The 19,931-nt window shown below is 38.5% G+C and overlaps 1 protein-coding gene across 1 annotated transcript in view; it reads left to right on the top strand.

Annotated features, from left to right (window-relative positions):
• KNTC1 (kinetochore associated 1) overlaps window positions 1–19,931 on the top strand; it is a 34,711-nt gene that overhangs the window by 4,297 nt on the left and 10,483 nt on the right. Inside the window, exons 9-45 of the mRNA XM_018076412.2 lie at window positions 214–266; window positions 532–644; window positions 1,151–1,205; window positions 2,337–2,435; window positions 2,974–3,017; window positions 3,130–3,195; window positions 3,300–3,375; window positions 3,779–3,904; window positions 3,997–4,086; window positions 4,643–4,708; window positions 5,188–5,249; window positions 5,611–5,722; window positions 6,431–6,574; window positions 6,798–6,854; window positions 6,945–7,046; window positions 7,278–7,394; window positions 7,854–7,997; window positions 8,268–8,366; window positions 8,795–8,898; window positions 9,010–9,115; window positions 9,487–9,621; window positions 10,043–10,162; window positions 10,953–11,022; window positions 11,093–11,160; window positions 11,704–11,996; window positions 12,611–12,783; window positions 12,971–13,065; window positions 13,875–14,016; window positions 14,621–14,677; window positions 15,214–15,377; window positions 15,896–16,000; window positions 16,655–16,783; window positions 17,455–17,571; window positions 17,966–18,075; window positions 18,290–18,500; window positions 19,166–19,255; window positions 19,534–19,705. Coding sequence (XP_017931901.1) covers window positions 214–266; window positions 532–644; window positions 1,151–1,205; window positions 2,337–2,435; window positions 2,974–3,017; window positions 3,130–3,195; window positions 3,300–3,375; window positions 3,779–3,904; window positions 3,997–4,086; window positions 4,643–4,708; window positions 5,188–5,249; window positions 5,611–5,722; window positions 6,431–6,574; window positions 6,798–6,854; window positions 6,945–7,046; window positions 7,278–7,394; window positions 7,854–7,997; window positions 8,268–8,366; window positions 8,795–8,898; window positions 9,010–9,115; window positions 9,487–9,621; window positions 10,043–10,162; window positions 10,953–11,022; window positions 11,093–11,160; window positions 11,704–11,996; window positions 12,611–12,783; window positions 12,971–13,065; window positions 13,875–14,016; window positions 14,621–14,677; window positions 15,214–15,377; window positions 15,896–16,000; window positions 16,655–16,783; window positions 17,455–17,571; window positions 17,966–18,075; window positions 18,290–18,500; window positions 19,166–19,255; window positions 19,534–19,705 — 4,086 coding nt within the window. The remainder of the gene's footprint in view (window positions 1–213; window positions 267–531; window positions 645–1,150; window positions 1,206–2,336; window positions 2,436–2,973; window positions 3,018–3,129; window positions 3,196–3,299; window positions 3,376–3,778; window positions 3,905–3,996; window positions 4,087–4,642; window positions 4,709–5,187; window positions 5,250–5,610; window positions 5,723–6,430; window positions 6,575–6,797; window positions 6,855–6,944; window positions 7,047–7,277; window positions 7,395–7,853; window positions 7,998–8,267; window positions 8,367–8,794; window positions 8,899–9,009; window positions 9,116–9,486; window positions 9,622–10,042; window positions 10,163–10,952; window positions 11,023–11,092; window positions 11,161–11,703; window positions 11,997–12,610; window positions 12,784–12,970; window positions 13,066–13,874; window positions 14,017–14,620; window positions 14,678–15,213; window positions 15,378–15,895; window positions 16,001–16,654; window positions 16,784–17,454; window positions 17,572–17,965; window positions 18,076–18,289; window positions 18,501–19,165; window positions 19,256–19,533; window positions 19,706–19,931) is intronic.

Genomic DNA, 19,931 nt, shown 5'->3' with positions numbered 1-19,931 from the left:
TACAGCCAAAAACGGGCTTCAGAATTGCAGAGTTTAACTGAGACATGGCAATCACAGTTCACTTTAAGCTAAACTTTGCACAGTCCTGGGAAGTCCCATGAAGTTAAACATCCATAGGCATCCAGTGCTTAGTTTTATGTTTGCCTATGTTTTTGTTTCAAATGCGTTTCCCAAGAAAAATAATAAATTTATGTGACTATTGTTACTTTTTAGGTGCTGCAAAACTTCAAGTCCTTGACAATCTGCTGTTTGTTTTAGATACAGAGGTGTGTGCAATGTTTAGTCTTTGTTTTACAATGTTCTTGAATGAGCTTCTAAACATATTTATAAAATAATAGCTTTAAAATAGAGCTTCTATAAAATAAAGATGATTATATTTACAGAATATCTTGATCTTCCTGTTTGTTTGGGTTTTTATTCTACTCCTGTTCATTCTTTAAGCTATGGAATATGATAATATTTTGCTCAAAAAGTAAAAAAAGTCTTCTATGAAGAAAATCTGAAATCATATCTGATTTTGTTTTAATCTAGAACATCTTAAGTGTGTGGGATATTTATTCTCTTACTCTAATTTGGGATTGGCCTTCAATACATATTGAAGAATTTCTTCTAACTACAGAATCAGATTCTTCTCAGGTTGTGTGGTAAGTGAAGTGTTACAGCCCCAATTCTGAAAAGGGAGAAGTTGTCTGGAGTTACAGGAAATGTGCCACAAACACTTGGTTTTCTGTGGCAGTGAATCTTTAGGAACCTCTGTTGAAATTTTTCTAGTCAGCAGTCAAATAATTGGACTGTAGGTATCCTCAGCTTTGTGTCTTAGAAAAGAAAACCTTGGTGCTCTCATATTTTTCTTGTCAATTTTCTTGCCAAGTAAGATTAAAAGACAAGACTCTTGGCTCTTTCTATTGCTCTGTGCCAGTTTAAAAAAAACTAAAATCAGATCTATGTGAAAAGCTTAAAATATCAGAAGATAAATATATGACCTGTACACACTAAACCATTTATTTTTGGGTGCATTGCAGCATATTTAAATTTACATATTTCCTCAGAACACTCAATTTTCTAAAAGTCAGAAGCAAGAATATTTCATACTTTTAACATGAGATTCATACAGCATATTTTGCTTTCTTTTCTCTCTCTCCTTCTGTAGGGAAGGGCTTGCCAACCTTAAACTGATTGTCATGACAATACCAGATAACAGACAGGTATGATCTCTTTAGATATCTCTTTATAATCTGTGTTTCTGTCTTTTATTCTGTTCCTCAACTGTTATGCAATTGCTCCCAGGAAACCTAAAAAGGGGGAGGAGGTGAATGGCTAAATATTGGGAGCACAGAGAATTCTCAGGAGCTTAAAGTCCAACCTGAAATGTGACCATCTATATTTCAGAATATAAAGAGAAGGCTATTGGGATGTGACCAGGGCAAGCTGTCCTGCTGTTTGGGATTTTTTTCATGGATTATTTGGGGTTTATTTGTTTGGGGTTTTTAATGGTGAGCAGAAAAGGGAGAGCAGCAAAGTTTGCTGTTGTCTTACACACGGTGAGAATTGATGGAGGCAGGTTAATCAGGACAGCCACAACTCACAGCTGAGGTGGGAAGAAGAGATTTTTTCCATCCTTGCAGGGACACAAATACTCTGCTAAGTCCAAACTTAGCAGGGGCAAAAAGCTCAGCAGCTGGAGCCTTGTCTTACTCACACACCAAAGCCAGGCTGGCTTTTTACACTTCTAAACTGCCTCTCTTGTCTCCCTTCCCCCCAAGCCTGGGGGAAAGTGCTTTGCAGTGTTTAACAACATTCTGTTATCCTCCTTGAGAGAACTGCATTTCTTTCAACGGACAGAAAACAACCCAAAGGAAACACAGTGTAAAAATTCCCACACTAAAACTATATTTTAGCATTCCCAGCTGCAAAGTTATCTTGAGGGGAAACAACTAAAGAAAGAAAAACACCTCCTCTGCAGATCTTCCTCTTTCAGCCCCTTCTTTCTCACCTACACCTTCACAGATCTCTCCAGAGCAGCAGCTCTGCTGCATTCAGCATCTCCCTACAGGTGCAGCACTGAAAGAGAATGTCAGGATGAACATTATACGTTTTTTTACATTAAATTAAACCTGCCTAATTATATATAATGGGCCCAGAGAGAGAGAGGCAACATCTGAAGCTTAATTAAACTTTCTCAAACTGGAGATCTGCCTTCCATAAAAACTTACAAAAATAGCCTTCCCTCTAACTGCAGCAGAATTCAGAAACGATTCTGCAAACCTCCCTCTGTCACCAGTGTAAGGAAAAAAAGTAATTCTGATTTCTTTGTTTGTTTTCTCTTTTTTTAATAGATGAGAAGTCTAAAATTTTTTGCCTTGCCCACTATGCAACTACTGTATTCTCTGGAAGTATCTGGTGTTTCATCCCTTGTTCAAAGTGGGATTTGCACAGTAGGTTTAGATGATTTTCTTTTTGTTCTTTGAAGAAATATAATTCTCTTAATACATAGAAATACTGAAGAGGTACCACATTATTCTTGTTAGATTAGAATCAACTTGTGCTAGAAATTGTGCAAGAACTATACAAAGAAAAATTTAAGTGATGTGCCCAAAGGATGGGGAGAAATACAGTATTCTATGGCAAAATGAACAGTTGAAATTTAGGCCCAGGTCTGCTGCAATATTTAACTGTACTGTCACTTGTTCTTGCTGCTTTTACAGCTAAAAACTGTGTGAAATTTTAAGCTCTCTAAGCGTAGAAAAGTGCTCTGGATTTATTTGGAATTTATTTCAGTTCAGATGAGAGAATTACTTCTCTTCCTGTGTAAACAGCTTCCTTAAAAAGACATTTAAAAAACCCAACAAAAATTTTCTGAGAGAGAAGCAGGAGTTTGTTTCTAGATTAAGACACACTTGACTCATTACAGTTGGGCTTTCTCAGGGCTGATTTCCTTCACCACCTAAGGATTTCTATTTCTGCATGTTCCAGGACACAATTTACTTCTTGGAAGGAATTCACGAAAAGCCTCAGATGTAAGATAATATTTTGTTTCTTACCAGATCATTGTTATATAAAAATGGCAATTATTAACTATGAAACAGCCCTCTGTGGAAGGGAGCTCACTGAATTCCCTCTCACCCCCAGGCCCTCTGAAGATCCAGTTTCTATAGTTGTGATGAGGAGTTTAACTGAAGCCTTGCCAGAAAATAGGTACTGTTTTCTGTGAAACACTATTTTATGAGCTTTTTTTTTTTTTTTGAATCTGTGCTTTGGCACTTCTATGGAGTGGTTTTACTTTGCTTTTTCACCCCCAGACTGAGTCGTTTGTTGCACAAACGAAAATTCACCGAGGCAGAGAACTTTGCAATTCAGTTTGGACTGGATGTTGAGGTAAGCTGCTCAATGAGAAATACATTTAAGATTAATTAGTACAACTGAATTTATGAGTAAGCTTCTTGCCCTATAGCCCAACAGAAAATATTACAAATATTACAAATACTTAGATTTTTACTTTATAAAACTACTCGAAAACTAATTCAAAATTAGCTGACTATGAGGGGAACTATGTTTGTATTGACAATAACTAACAAACCTTGCAAGGAGAAGTGGTGTAGAAGTACATCTTCTGATCAAAATAACTGTTGCTGGATCAGGACAAGGCACATTTGCAGGAAACTGTTGCTTAAAATAAAACAAAGAAAGGAAAGTGAACAAAAGTGTAGAGTTTGTCATTTGAGGACTGTCTGCTTAAACTTAACTGCATCAAACTGAAACTGTTTATTTTTTCAAACAGCTTGTATACCAGGTGAAAGCAAACACTATTTTAGAGAAAATGGCTTCAGCTTCTGTTGGGAGTTATGGTCAGGAAGTCTGGCTGGATCTTGTGAAAGAAGCCAAAGAAAATTTGCAAAAAATTCAGGTTTGTTTTTATTTCTACCCTCTTTCTCTACAAAGTAATTCAAATTCTGAAGGAACTTGGAATTCATCTCAGTTGTTTCCCTGTGCAAACAGGACAGCCAGTTTGTTGTGAATTACTGCATAAATGCTCCGTGGCCTCTGTATGAAAGCACTCAAGAAATGCTGAACTACGCCAAAGTCAGAGTAAGGGCCTTTATTTCTTTAAATTGCTGATGATCCTTGATTCCTATTCCATCCTTCTGTACCACTTGAGAGGGGAACAGACCAGCTACAGCCAGTCAAAAAGTAAATGCATTATATATTCTATGTTACCAAACATGAAGGAGCAGCAAGATTTGTTCCAACCTTGTTCTTGCTGTTGCTCAAGGACCAAAAATTGCTTACAGTTTTATTTTTGCCCCAGAAAGCAGGTTCTAATTCTGAGTAGCAGTCCTTTTATGTACCTTTAAAGTATTAATTTTCAAACTAAAGCTTAAAATAGGCCACCTTTATTGTTTTCATTATTTTAGCCTTTCCTGCCTTATCAAACAGCAGAGAGATGCACATTGTCTGTCTAATCCTCCACTCATGCAGAAATCCAATCAGATTTGATTGGACCAGGTTAGACCCCAATCTAACTCTGTCACATAAAGACCTCAGTTTGCAGAAGTACTAAGATTTCCCTCATGTCTCTCAAACTGGTGGTTTTGTCTGGCCTGTTCTGAGCTGTCAGCCAAACCATCTCCTGTATTTGTTTCAGATCTTGAAGAAAGATGAAAGAACCACTCCTCCATCATCTGATGGGGCTCCAGTGTCCATAACTGAGGTGAGGACAAACTTCCTGGACCTGCAGTATCATAGAAACCATTACAATGTAGAGTTTTAAAAGCTGTTTACTGTTGAACTTCTAAAAAGTCTAAACAAGATCATATTTTATAGCATGAAAGAGAACCCCAGTAATGACATATTCAGAAATGAGCCATTCCTTCAGTCACAGAAAGATTCCATTTCAGATGCTCCATAAATTGAAGGCAGAACCTCTCTTAAACTGCTGTTAGGTATTAAATTTTTTTTCTGGCTTAGTCCTGTTGGAATCTGGACAGGCCTCATCTGCCTTCAAAGACAATCAGTGTAAAGTGTCACACAACTGAGATTTTTGATTCATGCTTACATATAGAATCAACTGAAATTCTTGAAAAGTCTTTCTTTTCCTCCATTCTTCCTCTTTGTGATGGTTGTTCTAACCCTGTTATAGCACTTTTTGGTAAGTCACAAATTGACCTTAAATCTCCTGTCTGCACTCAGGTATTGAGAGCTCAGGCAAGGCTTACAACGTTCTATGGAGCTTTTGGACCAGAGAAATTCAGGTTTGTTTGTTGAGGTTTAAAGCAAATTTAATCCTAATGGTCAAATATGTATCACTGAAATGAAATTCAAGTTCATTCAACTTTAAACCCTTCCTTTTCTCCTTGAAGTTTCCCATCCTGTGCTGTGGGGAAGGGAGAATGAAGAGAGCTTGAGTCATCCTATATGTTGAAAACCTAAATTATCTGTTGCACATGCACTTGAACAGATATTTTTCTTCAGTGTATATGGAGGAGAGTGATTTTATACAAACACAATCTGTTGTCTCTTACAGCTCATAGTACTGGGGAGAAAAGGTTTGAAGTTCTTCCCCATATTTAATACTGACATATAACCAAGTTTCTTTCCCTCTCTCATTTCTAGTGGAATTGCTTGGACAGAGTTCCTGAATAACAAAGACATGTTCAAGAACATCATTTCTCAGCTGGAAGAAGGACATCTCTCTTGTGCACAGTACCTGTGGCTCAGGCACCAGGTGAGATGGCACAGACACCTCTGGGATTTATGGAGGGGGTTAAATCTCTTCAATTCTCCAGCCAGACCAACCTGGTTACAAAACAGCTCCTCAGAGGGGCAAAGGTCTGTGGCAGAGTCTCATCTATTATCACAATGATTACCTGTTCACCTGCATCCTTGGCAGGCTGAACTTACTGATTTAGGACTAAAATGGTCTCTCTGATGTCAGAATACATATTAGCAGGTCTTAAGGAGGACGATTCTTTGATTTATTCTGTGGTGCCTGTAATTGTCCATTTACTGTCTTGCAAGCCCAGCTCTCAGAGTTTTTAGTGGACATTTGCTGCCTGCCTTAAAATCCTTCCAAAATAATCACAGTGACTCCTTTGAATGACACATTTAGAGTAGTGGCTGTGGGCTGCTGTTTGATTTGAAATGCAGGACTTTGAGGTCCATGTCTGTTGTTTTCTTAAAACAGAACTATAGAACAAGTCCTAAAGGAACAGTAATTTGCAAAGAAATTGCTTCTATTAGGTCTTTTTTTAAGAAGACCAAGCTCTAGTTGTTCTTATCAGGGCTGCTTTTTTTTATTCTTGTCAATGATTATTGAGATTTTCTCTTTATATTTGTGAAATTTACTGTTTCTTCCTATTAGTGAAACAATTCATAAAGTATCAGGTAAACATCTACTCTATCTGTCTGTAATTGTTCTGTTTTAATATTTTAGGCAGATTTTGAAAACAGCTTTGATGAGCAAATGCTGAAGGACTTGCTTAGTGCCATCCCTTTCACTGTTCCTTTGCATGAACTGTGCTTGTGGCTTAAAAATATTGTGATCCCCTTCTCGAGAAGAGTTGTGCCAAATGGACAGGTAAGACTCACTGAATTAATGCAAAATGTCATTTTCTCAGATAATTTTTGAGTCAAATCTACAGATTTATTTTTGAATGTCAAGATCTTGATCATCTGTCATTTAAAGGGATTATTTTCCCTACTGTTTATATCTTGAATGATTTCTTTTAAAAAAGACATTTCTAGTGGCAATTTTTGCTTTGATAAACAGCATCACTCTATTTATATCTGTATTTTTTCAGAAAATATTAGCAAAGTGGCTGGAACAAGGTGCTCGAAACCTTGAGTTAACTGACAAGGTGAGTCACTGCAGAAACTTTGCATGTCTTGTTTTTCTATATATTTCTCTATGTACAATATAGTTTGCTAATATCAATTATTTTGGACAGGCAAACTGGCCAGACAATGGACTCCAAATGGCAGAGATTTTTTTTACAAGTAAAAACCAAGGTGAAGGGGGACTGCCAACTTTTGGCCACTTGACTGCTTTGGTAAGAAATGTAACAAATATAAGAATTAGCTGAGAGACTTCTGAACAGATGCTCTGTGCTAGAACTGGAATGGATGATACTCAGATCACTATTGTTTTAGGTAAAGATTGACTTAATTCCTTGAAAGGAAGGAACCAAGTTCTAATTTTCTTGTATTTAAAGATTAACAAAATGTTTATGACACCTTTTAACAGTCTTCTAACATTTCACTACTTCTAAACACTGTTTCAGAGATGTGGTGACTGTGAAGAGATCCAGAGGTTAAAGAAGCTGGTAAATGATTTACAAGAATTGATCAATCTGTACAGAAAATACAACTGCAGGCTGGCACTCTCTGATTTTGAAAAGGTAATTCTGCAGACACTTCAAAAAGTGCTTTTGAGTAGGGGGTTGTTCTGAGAAGGAGAAAAATCTCGGAGCATGCAATTTAAGATCAGACACAAGAGGAATCCTGGTGGACTGGTTGGTTAAACTGGTGTTCATCACCTCCTAAGGCTTGATATGTTTGTTACAAATTTTCTTTCAGCTCTGGGCATAAATATAATGTGACAAGATACTCTGAGAAGGTGTGGCTCAAACTCCATGATCTGCAGTTCGTTACATTGTGGAGCAAACAGCAGCAGAGAAGTTAGAGATACAAGGGAACAAGAAGGGGCTTAGTAAAAGAAAGGTTTTCTTGGAGCTAAAGAGGGTTGTTTGCTCTTGATATCATTCAATGGATTTCAGTGGCCTCTGGATGTGGAATTATTTAGAAGAGATGTTCTGTGTGTGATGTTCTAACATGGTGTTTTTCTCTTTGCTGCCCAGGAAAATGCAACTACAATTGTGTTCCGCATGTTTGATAAAATTTTGGCACCAGAGCTTGTCCCATCAATTTTGGAGAAGTTCATCAAACCCTACCTGTGTGAACATAATCTCCAGAAAGATGAACTTCTTCTACAGTACATAAAGGTATCCAGATTTTCTTCCTTTTGAAGGAAGTTGGTTCAGCATGAGTAAGCAGAAAACAAATCCCATGACCATTTCTGTTTACACTTGAATTTTTGAAGGACAAGCTTTCAGATCAGCTTATTCCTGTCAATGACCTTAATGATAGTAACTATTTCAGTATGAGGCAATAAAAGATACAGGGGGAGTTAGCCAAATCTATCCCTCAACGTCCAGGAAACTTTACATTTTTGTTTATAAGATAATCCTGATAATCTTCATCTGTATATCCAGGATTTGCTGGAACCTTGTCGGACACGGTCCATCTCAGTGTTTGAAACTGCGTGGGAGGCAAAGGCCATTGCTGTCATTGGCTGCATCTCTGACACAGATGTAAGTATATTCTATGAAAGAGGCACCAAGTGACTCCAAAACATCAGTTCAGACTGAAACATCAATTTTACATGAGCATCTGGGTACATTTTTACATGAGTGCTACGAGGGGAAACTAGTGTGCTGTCTTTTTATTCTATTTTAGTCATCTCCCATGTGATGTTCTTTGAGAATTAAATTGTAGTTTTGATGTCAGCACATGGAAAACTCACCAAGTTTAATATGAAACTCCAGGTCCACAGTGTTGGAAATGACTGAGCATTTTGGAACCTGGGTTGACACCTCATATTGAGTGTCCTTTATGTGAGTGGAGATGGGGCAAGGAAATAAACCCCTTGCCTAAAGGAATCAGCCACATGTGAACAATACTTCAAGAGATTTGAAACTGCTCTGATTTGAAAAGGAAGCTGTTTCTGTTCCTTTTCCAGCTGAAATTTGATGCAGTTCTGCAGCTCATGGGCAGTGCTACAGTCCCATGGAGTGCAGCAGTGGAGCAGCTGGTGAAACAGCACCTGGAAATGGATCATGGCAAGTAAGAAACATCCACAGGCTACACTTGGGAGGGGAAATACTGTGTCTCTGATGTAGTATGGTGGTTAAATCACAGAGCAAAGACAGTAATAAGAGTCTAATTTGTCCACAGGGTGAAGTTACTGCAGGACAGTTACAGGCTAATGGAGATGAAGAAGCTGTTGAGAGCCTATGGGATAAGGGATACAAATCTTTTAAGGGACAACGAGATGATCATGGTGAGTAATTGAGACTTCAGGCCTGATTTCTCCCAGGGTCACAGGGAACATGACTTGGTGTTCTTTTACTTTGTTATTTTCTTAACATCTCCCCTTCATTAGGAGAAAATGTGAGTGTTTCTGGAAAAGTTCCTTGGCATCCTGAGGAGCCAGATGAATATTCAGAGTTCCCAGGTTAATTCTCTCCCCAAGCCCAGGTTTGTCCCAGTTACACTTCAGTCAGGTTTTCTCCAGATGAAAGTTTGAAGCCTCCAAGTAACTTGCTTGGTACAAGCTGTACAGTTCCAATGGTGAAGCAGTGTGGATAAACTAATTCCTGTGTTATTCTATACATCAAGAAACTAAAGTCCAGATCTCTTTTCTTCTTACAGATGCTTGTGAGATACATTCTTAAACAAGATACCACTACTTCTTTGGAGGATGCCTTGAAAATTGTAGAAGCATATGCATTGCCCACTGGGGAAGTCTACTTTCTGAGGATGATGGACCTGATTGACAAAGAAAGGGTAGGGAAATACTTCATCAGGTGATTCTGGAATTTAGACAGTGACACCTATTTACAAGACGGGCGAGTTGTATTGCTTCCTCAGATCCTAAAAGCACTTTACTTATATATTTTTAATTAAAATTCTAGTTATTCTACACCTAACTGCCTATACTCAACATTGAAAAGGAGTCCTTTGTCAGAGTTTTATCCTTCATTTGTGGCAGAAAAGGATGAAAGTTATGACCTACAATACACAAGACAAGTTTGGAATTGAAGTCTCTACATATTTTCACATACTGGTTTTGCTTACAAGGGTTGCACAATGGCCAGTTAGGTATCAGAACAAGGACACCCACATAACTGAGCTTTTCCAAAAGCAAATGCCCATCTCTTTGCATTATTTCTGGTTTAATTTTGTTTGTTTGTTTTTCTCCCTTCAGGGAGAAGAATCTCTGACTTTGTTAAAGTCTCTGACTCCTGCTGAAGCTGAGGAAGTTGCAGAGAGATTGACCATATGGGGAAAACTGGTGTTAAAGAACAAACCAGATGATTCTGAAGAGGTACCAAGTCTTTTATGTAGTAGAAAAGTTATTCCAAGTGCTATTCTTACTCAGATGCTTAAAAAGAGGTAGGGGATGCAAATGGAAAAACTGTGTCCTCCAGCAAAAAAGGGATGAACTGGTGCTGCTTTGAGCAAGAGGTTGGACTGGGGCACCTCTTGAAGCCTCTTCTAACTTGATCTTTTGCACTCTATGTAATTTTTTGTTATTTTTAAAGGCATCTCTGTGGAGTAGCATGGCCATTTGAATTCAATCAATAGTTTATAAATCCTGCCTCTATTATTATTATACCTCTAATCCTACATATTTTCCAGTGCTTTCTTTAGTTCCTTGGAGAACACCTGTTCAAAGACTGTAGGTGTGACTCTGCCATGGACCAAAGTGTGTTGCAGCTTCCCAGCTGACATTACACCTTGTCTCACAAGCACAGAAGGGAATTTTTGTGAACAGTTGTTTGGGGGAGTTATTCTGGGCAAGGGAAGGAAAAAGAAAGGGAGAAGGGTGGATATTTCCAAACCCCTGTGAGAGCTAACAGACTGTGTGGAGCACATACATAATTACACCTAGAAAGTATTTACTGTTTCTATAAAGGATTCATATTTATAATAGCTTTTTGTTCCCTTGCTTTTCAACTGGTTGTATCTTAGACTTGATAATTGTTGCTGAAGATGTTTGGAGAGCATTACAAAGTGTTTTAACAGAGTTGAAGCCTGAGGGTTACTCTGCTACCAGAAACATTTTGACCAAAAAAAAAAAAACCCAAACCCATTAACCTCTTCCTTTCCTGCAGCAAAAAGCACAAATGTTTATGACCAAGACACTCGTGGAAGTCCTAAAATTCCTGCTCAACACTCAAAAAGGTACAACTTTAACACCTGACATGTTGTTTGGAAATGGAATCAGAGGGTAATTGGTTTTCTCCCCCAACAGACAATCCCGTGAAGGAACACGAACATGAAGCAAACCTAAAGATGTTTGAAACACTTGCCACCCTGCAGGTAGGTAACTGATAGCTTCAAACCACTTCTGATTTACTGTGCTTATTCCAGATTGTTCTTACCACGTGGGTTATATTCAAAATTAACTGTATTTACAACATACATGCAAAAGGTTGGTTTTAGTATTGACTTCAAAGAGATTCCAAGGCTACTCTACTGGGAAAGTTCCCAATTAGAACTCAGTTGTCTAATTAAACCAAAAATTTAGACACTCTCCCAAAGTCTTAATTGGTAACACTGCAAAGACTTCATGATAGAGTACTGTGAAGAACTTAGTATGGGAGGTACACTTATATTAGTTAATACAGCTTTTGAGCATGGGGTTTCCTTCAGGTTTTTTTGTTTTGCTTCTCTACTGCCTGGCAAAATCCTCTAATTTATTACATAAATCAGTAGTTGATAGAAACCACTAAAGTCAACTTTGTACTGAAATATTCCTCTAATGAAACAGGGAATAAAAACATTTTCATAAAAAAAGAAGACCTCAACATTTTTAAAAGAAGTGATGTGAATACAAATATATAATTGTTGTTGTTGTTGCAGGAATATTTTGATATCTTTCTCTCAGCTGAAGAATTCAGCAACCCTTCCCTGATGTCTGAGCTTCTTGAGCACCACATAAATGCTTATGAAAGTGCCAGATCTGCAGCAAAGACTAGAAAAGTGCAGCCAATGACCTGTAACTCAGGAGCTGGCAAAGCCAAGAACCCTCTCAGTGAATCCAGGCTGTACAGACTGGCTTTGCTCCTGCAGGTGCCAGAGCACCAACTGGGAGAAAAACTGGCCTTGAGAGCTCTGGATGCTGGAAAAGTTGAAGTTGCTCTAAAAATATGCAGGTAAAACTGCAGAGCTTTTCAAGATCCTCACTTTCAATGGGCTTTTCTGAACTATTTCTGATACTTTGCAGAATTAAATATGTGTAAAGCAAAGGAAAGGGTTTTCTGGTTTAGTTCTTTTTTCTAAAAATGAGTGTTTAAGCAACATGCTTATTGTTTGTATGCAATATTGAGTGTGGAATTAAGCCATTGCCTCTGAAAATTGCCACTGGTTTTTGCCATAACATGATTACTCAGTAAAAAGATTCCCTCTCCTTTTATAGAGTAAGGCCAAATATTAAATAACTGTTATGAGAATTGTTGGCTTAACAGAAGGAAACTATTGCACACTGACTGGTTTTTAGCTGGTCTCTGCCTCATGCTTAGGTTGTCACATAATTTAAACTTACTACCTCCTCCCCCCAAAAGAGATCAGATGAAAGTGTGAAAAATATTTTTATTATTAATGTGTTTTAGGTATTTCAGTATCTCAAAGGTAACTCCAGTGTGCTTTTCACTTCAGTCACAGCAGTGAGTGAGCTAAAAGGGAGTTAAAGAATTAAAACAGAATGTGGCCTTAAGTAAAAGCCCTAAGAACTACTGGGTTTTTTTAACATCCTTTTCTTTTTTAACAGGGAGTCCTATGAAAACCACTGCAATGAAGAAACAGGGAAGCTCCTGTTTTCAGTGGGTCAAAGGCTTTGCCATATGTTGGGAGCTGATGTTCCAATGATCCTTCCCACTGACATGAACCTCCCAGCAGTGATCCATGAGCTGGCCTGCCAGGCAGCCACAGTGTGTAGTGCAGGTAATTACTGTGATCTGTTAATTGTGTTCATGTTGGGAGTCCCAGCTTCCCAAACAGCAACCAATAAACCTGAAACCAGGGTGACTTTCTGTATATGCACCTGTAAAAAGAAGTGCTGCAAAATTGTTTCCTCCTGATAGGACATATGAACCTTCTGTTCATGCTGATGAACTTCATATTTTTACAGATTTGCTGTTGGATTGTCTGGAACTCTGTCAATACACTTTGATTGCCAAGGACACCTACAGACAGTGCCAAATAGATGAGGGATTTACAGCAAAGGTATTTTCTGTACTGTCCACTCTAGGTGTTATTTTCCCTCTCATTTCTCCAGCAATATTCAATCAGAAAGCAAACAACAACAACAACAAATCCACACAGAGCTCTACAAAGAAAAATTTCCTCAAATATGAATGTATTCAGCTTAAAGAATGATTTGAGTCCTAAAAGCAGTGCAGCTGTGGGACAAGCACAAGTAGCATTCTCCACTTTCTAAATCCTGCTGAAAATATTAGTGATTTTATTGAAGAACTGCTGCAAGAGAGCTGACTGGAAAGGGTGGCAGGGAGGGCTTGATTTTTAAATACATGCATTATGTGAAGGCATTGCCAAGAGTTTTGTAAAACTGAGATGATCAAGTCCTTGAACAGCATCTTTGTTTTTTGTTTAGGTCAAGCAGTGCTTTAGGCTACTTGAAATGAATGGGCTCTTACAGCTGGAGTGGAGCAGAGCTGGGCAATGTTTGTGCACAGTGTTGCTTTTCTAAAAAATGATCCATTTGAAAAATGTTTGCTTGTAATATTTGGCCAAGAATGTTTATGAAAGCCTCCATTAAATTAATTAAGAAAGCATTTTGGCTGTACAGCTAAATAACTGCAACATGAAAGAGAAATGGGGCCACTCAAGGGAGGAAATGTGTTTATTGCTACTGGTCTTTCAACAAAAGTAGGAGAGCAAAATCCATTTTTAAATAGAAGGTTGTGTTCTATTCCTGGATTCCAAAACTGGAATCTCTTGCAACACTGAGTTTGTTAGTAGACTTATTAACTCTTCTTTTTGTTGAGTGTACTTTTGACAATGTTCTTATTTAGACAACATCCTTTGGAGGGGATAAAGATCCTTATGAAGAGTGGACCTATGGTGACTTCTTTAATGAAGATGGGATAGTCCTTGATGCACAGACAACGATGCCAGTTACATATGAATTTATTTCTTCTGTTCTGCCCCTCTGTGGTAAACTTGCTTTCCTGAACATTGAGTCTGTGTTTCTTACTGATTTTTATCTAGAAATGTAACTAATTCAGGGGGTCTGTGGAAATTATCACCTCAGAAATCTCAATTAGACAAACTCCCAGAAGAAATATCCACTGGGGGGTGTAGAATTGAAAGGTGACTTTGGGTTTTATTCTGGCTCAGGAAAAATCTGGGTGACAAATGCCTGAAGTCTTGGAGAATGTTCTGGGAAGTGTCACTATAAACTTGTACTGTTCCTATGATCTTCTCTAGATATTCTGGCAGCCACTAATGACAACAGGATTTTATCAAGAGGAATTTCAGCTCATTCTAAAATTGTATTTTACACCACTGTAGATACAATAACTCTTAAAACTTTCAAGTATTATAAATCGAAATCCACAACCCTGTAGGTGCTGACAGAGATATTCCCCCTAGAAAATCACTTCTGACCAGGCACAGCCAAAAATAGCAGCAAATGGCTCTGAGAGTTCACGTGTCTTTATTTTCTGCACTGTCCCTGTAGGATTTTTTAAGCCCTGCCAGACTTCCCAGTGTTGCTGAGATCCTGGTAAAGTGCTGATGTTATTTGTCTGTCTTTCAGAGGACAAGGTGTATCCCTTGGAGTCCACCAGCCTGGCAAACCGTGCCTTTGTTGAAGGTATCACAGAATGCTTTGGGTTGGAAGGGACCTCACAGATCCCTTCATTCCAACCCCTGCCATGGGCAGGGACATGGTGGCACTGACAGTGTAAACCAGACACTGGAAAACATGAAATTTAAACTCAACCTCCACAAGCATGATTAGCTTTTAGGGTTTTTTTTTAATAGGTACCTAAATGTTCATTTAAAGCCATATTTTGGTTCAGCACAGGAAACACCAGTTTGGGTGGTAATTCCTACCATTCCACCATGGGATTTTGAGTGTGTCAAAGGCTGTACTTCAGTCCAGAAGTACTGTGAGCTGGGATCATCAAAGCCTGCCCAAGAAGATGACTTCTGGTCAAAAACTTCTGGATTTTGAACTAAAATAAGAGTCTGTATTAAATCAAAAGCCCTGAAAGTTTCAAAGGGAACTAAGGCTGATCCTGTGTCCTAAATTAAACAAGGAAAAAGAAAAACTGCTCTGATAGGAATTCCAAGAACAATGTGGTTAATACAAATATACTAATTATTTTCTGGGGTTGTTTTTGACAGGCCAGAACCTTCTGCTGGCAGTTGGAGCTCCCCTGAGTGCAGCAGTGCAGACCCTGCTGGAGTGCAGTCAGTGTGAGCTGGCCCTGAGGCTCATGGTCTGTGCCTTGGGGTCCTGCCTCCAGCACGGCATCTCCAACACCATGGACCTGGCCCTGAGTGAAAAGGTAGGGCAAGGACAATGCTGAATTCTGAGAGTCAATCTTAGAAGTATCCCAACTATTAATAAGGTTAGAGCAGCTCTATAAGGATGTGGGAGAGGCCCTCACCACAACCCTTGTGTTACCACCACTTGATCACATGTTGAGCCAGTTTGTGAAAGGAGCTGGTGGTTTCTCCCCTATTTTTCATGGTCCTCTTCCTCTTTGCAAAGTATGTTCAGAGCTAAACTTTCATTCCTGATCTAGAATGAACAGATGAGTAATGGTTTATGATGTTGCTTTATCATCGGTTAGCAAGGGAAAAGTTGTGAGTAGAATATTCAAGAAACATTCCTCAATTCAAAAGCACTTGGAAACAGAAATCCTTCTTCTGTCTAGAAGAAATCTTTGCAAGACCTTAAATAAATCAGCAAATACAATTACCAGAGTACCTATTATTACTCTAGTACCTGTTATGCTGTAAATGACAAGAGAGGTTGAAGACTTAGAATTTATTTTTAATTGTGGGATTTTTTTCCTGATAGCTATACAGTGTCAGCACACTTGCTGAAACCAAGACCTTCCTCCTTGCTATGAAAGAGAAATGTTCTTCAGTCATCAGGAGCACTGCCCTGACCTTACTACACAAGGTAAAAGAGTGCTCTGGAAGGGGTAAGAGGGAGCCCTTTCTCTGCTCTGTCTGGAATCATTTTGGGTGGAAAAGACCCTTAAGATCGAGTCCAGCCATTCACCTAAAACTGCCAAGTCCACACTAAACCCTGAGCACCAGGTCCTCTAAACACCTCCAGAGATGGTGACTCCACTCCCTGGCTGGGTGGATTTGAGCTTCTTGTGGACTGGGGCTCTTTGACCCTGCACCAGTTGCTCTGCTTCAAAGGTTATGTACAGTGAGAGCCTCAACTTTGGGGGATCCTGTAGAGTCCTAAATTATAATAATGGCCTTTTTGATCTGTAGGTACACTCCATCTCATTTTAAATCCTGGGTTAATTTGTAGACTTTTTCTAGTTGGGGTCAGTTTTTAAAAAAAGCTATCTGCAAAATCTGCAATCCCCCGTGTTCTAAGGCAGTTTAGGCTGAGGGAACTTACTTTTAGACTGGCTCCAGGACATTTAGATTCTAAGTTCTAAAACCTGAAATACATTTTTATTCTTTTTTTTCCCCCTCTAACTTGTAGTCCCAACACACCTCTGAATTACAGAGTACACTCTGTGTTACACTTTAAAGAAAGAGACCTATTTAAATAAATTCCTAAAGTTTCTAAGTTTTTTTTGCCAAACCACAGGTGTTCAACTGCCGTGTCATAGATCAGAACCTGGCCCTGGGGTATTGCACAATCCTGCCCAAGGAGGAGACATTCAAGAAGCTGTGGGATGTCATAAACAATACTTGGCAAAATTACAGAAAAGTCCTGGTAAATTCCCAAATCCTTGTATTCCTTCAGCAAACAGAGAATGTTGAGGAGTTTCTTTTAAAAAGACACCAACACTACCATGTGGTGGGGCAGGAGTTTGCCATGACTAAAGGTAGAGCTGTTGGAACAAGTTCCTCTGTATCACAAGGTGTGCACAGGCAGTTGTTGTCAACACTCAACATGATTTTTAAGCCCATGCATTGGGTTTTAGCTCATCATGACTCCTTCCAAAGCTTGGAAGCATTTATTTCAGGTCCCATCATATATCTACATCCTATTTGGGATAAGTTGTTCTCTGACAGCAGTTGTCAAGAATGGAACTCATAAATAAATATATTAAAATGTAAAGGAAGATGGGAAGTAAAGCATAAAGAAATGGGGAGGGAGAGAGATGTTAATTTTGAGAAAATATATCTAAAAAGTACCTCTTGTATGAGCTTCTACACCACTCAGAAAATATTTTGGAGAAAGTTAATTTTAAAGTAGCTTTGAACTTCCAGCTCAGGAGGTGGAATAGTCCTGTCACCTCCTGTGAGATTTGTTTTCATTTTACACAGTTGTGTGATCATCTATGAATTGTTTTAAATTCCTCTAAGGATTTAGACCTCAGGATTCCCAATTTTCAGATTATTTATTGGACTTGTATTCACTTCCCTTCTCACTCCTTTCAGGCAGTAGCTCTGGTTGGAGCACAACTTGCTGACCAATATGGTGAGGCAGAAGAAAAGAAAAAATTCCAAGAATTGGCTATTGATGCAGAATGGGGTCTCCAGCTTGGCAAATTTGGTGTAAGATTGATTTTATTTATTGATTGATTATTTATTTTAGGGGTTTATTAACTAATCAGTTAATAATGTCAGTATAGTCTGAGATTTATGGTGGGTTTTACACAGATTTCACATTCAAATGTAGGCACAGTTGGGATTGATTTTAATTTTTCAATCTGCTGAAATAAACCTCAGAAACTGAAATGCAATAATTGAGGGGGCTATAAAAGAGCTCTGGAGATTTTAACTGTTATTTGGCCCAGGGGATAGTCAGCAAATGCACTGCTTTTTCCTGCTCTAAAAGTGTCTGGATTGATACTAAGGAAAACAGAAAAGGTCCACTATATAAGGAATTAGTCCCAACATTGTCTAAAAGATTTTTTGAGAAGAAGAGCAATTGTTTCTTTACCTACAGATTTCTTTTGAGACTGTATTTAGACAACCACCACTGAGGAAGAAAGAACTCATAAGGATGCTGGTCCAAAACCCAGAAGTAGACACAGGTCTCATCCTAAACTACTGCAGGTACTGATTCTCTCAAATTAACTGTACTCAATTATTGCTGTAATAATAACCATGACCACTGACTTCTATTTTAGTTTAAATAAATCCTAATTAATACCATATGCAAACTGTTCTTTTTTAAAAAATATTATTCAGGACACATCCTGGTCTTGCATTACTGTATTCCTAAGGAAAAATCAAAGCTCACAGAGAAAATATTCTGGTATTTTTCTAGTACTTTCCTGCTGGACAGTGATGCTGCACTGCAGCTTTGCATTGAAACACTCCTGCTCCAGAACACCACCACAAGTCAGGAGGAAGGGGACTCTGAAGAACACAGGGAGAAGCAACCTCATTCCACTCTGCTGGCCAGAGCCCTGGAAATAACTCCTCTGCTCAAAAGCACCAAAGTCCTGGTCACAAACCTCACTGGAATATTGTACAAGGTAAAAAAACCAACCAACCAAACAAGGCAATCCAAAACCACACCAAAACAATCAAAAAGAGTCCCTGGAATCTGCATTTCAAGTGCCCTGTGTCACCTGAATGACAGATTAATAATTCCTCAGAAATTTGAAAAGGTTATGTTTTTTCCCCAAATCTTCCTAAAGCAGGTAAAGGTTGAGTTGCAGTTTTCTGCTTCTCTATAAAAAAATTACAGCAACATATCTAATTTTCATTAAAGGCAAGTAGAGTCTTTCACCCCCACTTCCCTTAAAGAAACTACCAGAAAACAATCAAACAAAAAAGTAAGATCTAAGTATCACAGTTCCATATTAAAAATAGGTGAGGAGTAAAAAAAAATTATATGTTGGGGTTTGGTTTTGTATTTTGGGGGGGTTTTTTGTGGCTTTTTTGGAGTTTTTTCCCCATCACTTCTTGCTTGGTCTTTCTGCAATATCCTGATAGTTTTTTTAGGATTCAGGACTATGAGGTGGGAGTCTTTTTGATTCAAAGAATTAGGCCATGATGCTTATATTGACACAACACTGAAGAAACAGTACTGATGTTACAACAGTTGATATTAAAACTGGGAAAATCTACTCACTTGTGTGTTTTTATAAAGACAAACCATGCCAGGCCTTTTCAAATAGACCATTATTTTGAACAGCTGGATCCTTATGACTATGAAACCATTGAAATTGTCCTGAGGGTGATACAAAATGCTGATGAGAAGAACACCAGCATCCAGCTCAGCCAGGTATGGCCACGAGTGTCCCTGTCACCCTGCCAGGGCATCTCTCTTCTGCTTTGTCTATTTATTAGCTATTTATTTATTCACCACTGTTGAAATTCAGGGAATTATCCTCTGTACACGGCTCTCCCTCAGAAAACAGAATTCAAGGAAGTCATCTCAGCAGTGGCTCATAGCAAGGATAAAAAAAATCCCCACATGTTTACCAACTCTGCCCCAGAAAATTGCCTCTGGGACTTAGCAGTTTGTTTATTTTTATTTTCTTATTTCTTTTTTATTCCTAGGCTTTGAGCCTCCTCAAACATCTGGGATCTTATCAAAGAATTTCTCCCCCTGTAGACCTGGAACACCAATATGTTTTAGAGCATGTGAATCCCTTGTCTCCAGCTGCTCACACCAGGCTGCCCTTCCACCTGATATTCTTCAGAACTGCACACTGTTTCTGGAACATCATATGTAGGTTCAGTGTTTTTTATGGTTATATATATATATATAAAAAAATTCCCTTTCTTTGCTATCTGACTACTCTAAATTTCTACAGTATATGTTGAATATTAACTGTAATTGTTAATGCAGTTTTCATCTCGGGTACTTCTGAAAGCATTTGTGCTCCCAAATCGCCACCCTGAGGAGCTAAGGGGATAGAAACAATGCAGAATTCGTCCTCAAATTCTTTCTTAGG

Source organism: Manacus vitellinus, unplaced genomic scaffold, assembly GCF_001715985.3.
Source record: "Manacus vitellinus isolate BGI_N305 unplaced genomic scaffold, ASM171598v3 scaffold_31_pilon, whole genome shotgun sequence".
NCBI lineage: Eukaryota > Metazoa > Chordata > Aves > Passeriformes > Pipridae > Manacus > Manacus vitellinus.
This window is presented reverse-complemented; position numbering and strand designations above follow the sequence as displayed.